The sequence below is a fragment of the Colobus angolensis genome, unplaced genomic scaffold, assembly GCF_000951035.1.
Source record: "Colobus angolensis palliatus isolate OR3802 unplaced genomic scaffold, Cang.pa_1.0 Scaffold81, whole genome shotgun sequence".
NCBI classification, from domain to species: Eukaryota; Metazoa; Chordata; class Mammalia; order Primates; family Cercopithecidae; genus Colobus; species Colobus angolensis.
This window is the reverse complement of record NW_012121932.1, coordinates 11,265,821-11,270,656: the sequence shown is the minus strand read 5'-3', so window position 1 is coordinate 11,270,656 and position 4,836 is coordinate 11,265,821. Positions and strand designations below refer to the sequence as shown.

The following is a 4,836-nucleotide window of genomic DNA, read 5'->3' as shown; positions in this document are numbered from 1 at the left end:
AAAAAAGAAAAAAAAAAAATATATATATATATACACACACACACACACACACACACATATAATGTGTTAATATATATTTTGCTGTATTAAATTTATTGACCATCTTGACCTATATTTAGATATGGAGTATGATTTTTTAAAACATTAGAGATATTTGGTCAGATTCTTAAAATTTATGAAGTATATCATAGATACCAGGATGTGCTGTTTAAGTAATGATAATAGATTACACACAGTGAGTAACTATGTACCCAACTTAGGAAGCAGAACATAACCACTATCTCTGATACCGTTTGGACTCCCCTCCCTGATGTGGCCCCTTCTCACGTCTGTAGTGACCACTGCTTTCACGTTTAACACTGCTTGTGTAAAATAATTGCATCATTAGTATATGAATCCTATAACGAATATTTTCAGTTTTGCTTGTTTTTGCCCTTTGTATAAAATCATACTGGTGATTCTGTGGCCTGCTTTTCTCATTCATCACTGTTTTTGAGATTCACTCATGCTGCCTGTAGCTATAGTTTATTTTCACTGTACAATTTATCTTTTTATTCTACTTTCGAAGGACATGTGTGCTGTTTCCCTTCTTCCCTCCCTCCTTCCTTTCCTTCCACTATAAACATCCTTGTGAACATTTTGGTACTTGTCTTCTGGTGTTTATCTACAAGTGGACTTGCCAGGTCACAGTGATACACATCTAGCAGAGAGTTCTTTTTACTCCACATTCTCTTTAACTGTTGGGGGATTTGGAATGATACCTTGTTGTAGCTTTAGTTTGCATTTCCCAAGTTACTGTTAACATTGAGCATGTTTTTAGTCCCCTCAAAAAATTTTTTACAAAGTAATTTACAACTCTTAATCTGATAAATAGCAAAGTAATGAGAATTTTTCTCCATTCCTAATGACTTATTGGAGGCGGGGTGCAGTGGCTCAAGCCTGTAATCCCAGCACTTTGGGAGGCTGAAGTGGGAGGATCTCCTGAGCCCAGGAGTTCTGGACCATCCTGGGCAAGACCCTGGTCCCTAATTTATTGCAAATTGGGACTTGAGCTGTTATTTTGAGTATACTAAAATATCCAAAATCTCCTCCGTCTTTCTTCATTCCCATCTCAGACACTGTGGCCATTTTAAAAACTTTGTGAAGTTATAGTTATATAAAGTTTGATTGCCATGTGAGTCTCATGCTTTGCATGTCATCTTTAAACAAGAAAAGTTGGAAATTGTCTCTTTAGATTGGCAGAGCCTTCCTTTAGAAAAGAACAATTTCTTGTTTCAGTTTTTCCCAGAGTGAGAGAAATATACTATGTGCTATATCATTAGTTGATATAGGAATAATTCATAATCAATAGTTTAGTGCTCACGTAAGCTGAAAAAGCTAACTATTCAAAAGCTAGCAAGTATTTTCCTGGTTTTTTAAAAATTATAAAAGTGAAAATAATAATTCTGAATTGTGGAGAACTTTATTACCTTAATTATTTTCCTTCTTCTCTGCTTTTTTGCTATTGCCTGCCAGTTGATGATTGTTATTTCTTACTAGCATTGCCCTTTAGGATAGGAAGGTATAAGTGAAGAAGGGCAAAACTTAAATGTGTAGTTAAGTTGCAAATCTGTTGAAAGGTGGACTTCTGAGGATTTTTCCCTTCCTAGTTTGTGGATTTCAACATCTTTTAATTCTGATTTTTACTATATTAGGGTTGATTATGTGAAGACTTTGATCCTGTCTAAAATGCCATATTTTTGCATTCTAACGTATTCTATGTATATTTTTTTCTTGTCTTTCCCCATTTGGAAATTCATAGAGACCATTGTGCCTCTGTTTTTTTCTCTGTCTGCTCTGAATTTTGAGTGAAGAATGAAGTAAGGTTTCTAGAGTTCCTTAGTCATTACATTTGGGATTAGACTGAAATTGGACAGGCATATCATTCACTTTTTTAATATCCTAGATTTGAATTCTTTTTATAGTTCCTAAGCTTGCAAAAGTTTTTGTACTTTGAGTAGCTCCTTTAAGAGATGCTTATAAAGTGCTAGGTTTTAGAGCTGTTTTAGAGATGATAGCATATAGTAATGTGTCCTTCGTATGTTCCCTATACATTGTTGCCTTCCATTGCACTCTACCCCCCACCTCAGGACATTTTATTGTATATTTAATGTAGTACTAGCATTCCAGCCTGTGCCTGTTTCTTCCCATTTTGTTTCATATAGCTACAAGTTATGGAGTGGTGTACTCCGAGTTGTGTATTCTGTGCTTTATCTTACTGTCATGATTTTAGGAGTTCAGGAGAAGATGGGCATAATGAATAAAGGAGTCATTTATGCACTTTGGGATTATGAACCTCAGAATGATGATGAGCTGCCCATGAAAGAAGGAGACTGCATGACAATCATCCACAGGGAGGATGAAGATGAAATCGAATGGTGGTGGGCGCGCCTTAATGATAAGGAGGGATACGTTCCACGCAACTTGCTGGGAGTAAGTTATTCTGATGCTTATGGTGTTTTCCTATGTGCCAGAGAGGGGCCTTGTAAAACCGCTGTATGTTACAGATACAGTACACCCAACTGCCCTTTGTTAATAAGACATGGAATTTAAACATTTGATAGTCTTGGGCTTAAAGCCACATTTTCAGTGATTCTTATTATGATCAATAACATATGTTTGCCAGCCTGGAGGTCAGGGGTCCTCCCTACAGTTATGAACAGACTAAAGATAACTGGATAATATGATTGGAATTGAGCCTGTGACATCTGAAATCAGTTTTTAATCTGTCTCAATCAGGATTTGCAAATCTAGTAGAGAGCTTCAACAGGGCATTAAGGATAAGATTCTTTGTTTTTCTCTACTATTTGATTTATATTTCATAAAAAACGAGAAAACAATGTCATGCCAGCACATATGTACCACTTCTATAGTGTAGTACAATGGGACTGCTGTCATCATGTAAAGATTCTCCTGGAGTATTTTCAGGGGAAAGCTGACATATGGTCAGACAGAGGAGAGAAAGCGAGAATAAGAGATTCCAGGGCTTTGCATTAAGCTCTTTGTAGATTCAGCTGTTCTCTTATAGCAGTTTTGTGTGTGCACAGGGCATGAAGAGTGTATGAAAGAGTGAGAGAAATGATCAGGGTAATTGAGAGATTGAGATGAAAGTTTAAAGTGCTTGCACAATCTGCTCTTGGTGAGGAAGTAAGGAAAGGGTTGAGGAAAGGAAGAGCCAGTTGTGATACACAGAAGATGGTGTGTAGGTTGTGGGCACTGGCCTCCACGTTGCTTCAGCTCCATCTGCAGCACCTGCTATCTGGGTATCCAGACTGCAGAAGGAATGTGGGGAGGGCTGGAGAATCCTGCCTCCTAAGATTGGTGTGAGGATAACTCAGAGGTCTAATAGAGAGCAAATGGTAGATGCTATTCTTGGTCTTTTCATCAAGTGTGGGACGGACATGGCCTCCACCCACATGAAGCTTTTACTGTGGCATATAGGCTATGAACAGGATTCTGTCTGCGAGTGACCCCCTGCCTAGGCATTACTTTCAATGGGATTCCTTGAAATGACTTCAGTGTTGAAACCTGACTGCCTGAATTCTGACCAGCATCTCTCCCTGACTCTCCCTTCTCCATTGTTGTTTGTCTAACGTGCAGTGTAAATTACTTATACACCTTGAGTGCTGCTGTCCTGACAGCAAAATTTATTATGAAATAAACATTTCATAATAAGTTTTGAATAGATGATTAGACAGTATTCATTTGGGTGATCATAATGTAACTTTAAAGAATAATGAAAGTGAAAAACAAATAAAATTAGGCTATGGAGCCCTTAAAAAAAGCTTTCAGGGGCCAGGCATAGTGGCTCACGCCTGTAATCCCAGCACTTTGGGAGGCCGAGGCAGGAGGATCACTTGAGGTCAGGAGTTTGAGACCAGCCCGGCCAACATGGTAAAACCCTGTCTCTACTAAAAATACTGTAATCCCAGCTACTCGGGAGGTTGAGGCAGGAAAATCAGTTGAGCCTGGGAGGCAGAGGTTGTGGTGAGCCGAGATCCTGCCACTGCACTCCAGCCTGGGTGACGGAGTGGACCCTGTCTTAAAAAAAAAAGCTTTCAGATTACCAGAGGAAAGTAGAAATATAAAGGTTGTTCTCTTTCGAGCACCCTCAGTTGCTTCTCCAGAGTCCCTAGCACTAGAGATATACAGTCTCTTGCCTGCAGCCACTTTCCTTCTCTGATAAACATCAACAGTAAATAAGACCTTTTGTTTTGTATAGTTTCTTATCTGGGAAAGACTTTACCTTCTTAGAACTAGTTGCTTACTTGAGTCTTGTCTTTTTTTTTAATTGGCAAAAATTGTATATATTTATGGTGTATAACAATTTGAAATATGTATACTTGTAGAATGGCTAAATCGAACTAAATAATACATGCATCATCTCACATGGTCATCTTTTTTTTGGTGAGAACATCTATTTTCTTAGTGATTTTCAAGTATATAATACATTATTAATTACAGTCACCAAGTTGTACAATAGATCTTTTGAATTACTTAAATTTTCTAACAAAGAGGTCCTGTGGTTAATGACATGGGAAGCAGTGGGTCAAAGACTGAGTTCTGTCTCGTGTGTGTGGTGCTTAGAAGATTCTGAAATTAACAGACTGGACTGAAGATTTTCATTTTAGTCCTAAATTTAGATTTTCTTAGTACTTTGAAAATCTTTTCTTGTTAGAAGTATCCTCTACACAACTTTTTTGGTTTGTTTTCCTGATTTTTTTTTTTTTGAGACGGAGTCTCGCTCTGTCGCCCGGGCTGGAGTGCAGTGGCCGGATCTCAGCTCACTGCAAGCTC

At 38.1% G+C, this 4,836-nt stretch overlaps 1 protein-coding gene across 1 annotated transcript in view; it reads left to right on the top strand.

The window, feature by feature from the left end:
• TP53BP2 (tumor protein p53 binding protein 2) overlaps window positions 1-4,836 on the top strand; it is a 46,653-nt gene that overhangs the window by 39,624 nt on the left and 2,193 nt on the right. The window contains exon 17 of the mRNA XM_011929495.1: window positions 2,273-2,472. Within this exon, the coding sequence (XP_011784885.1) occupies window positions 2,273-2,472 (200 nt within the window). The remainder of the gene's footprint in view (window positions 1-2,272; window positions 2,473-4,836) is intronic.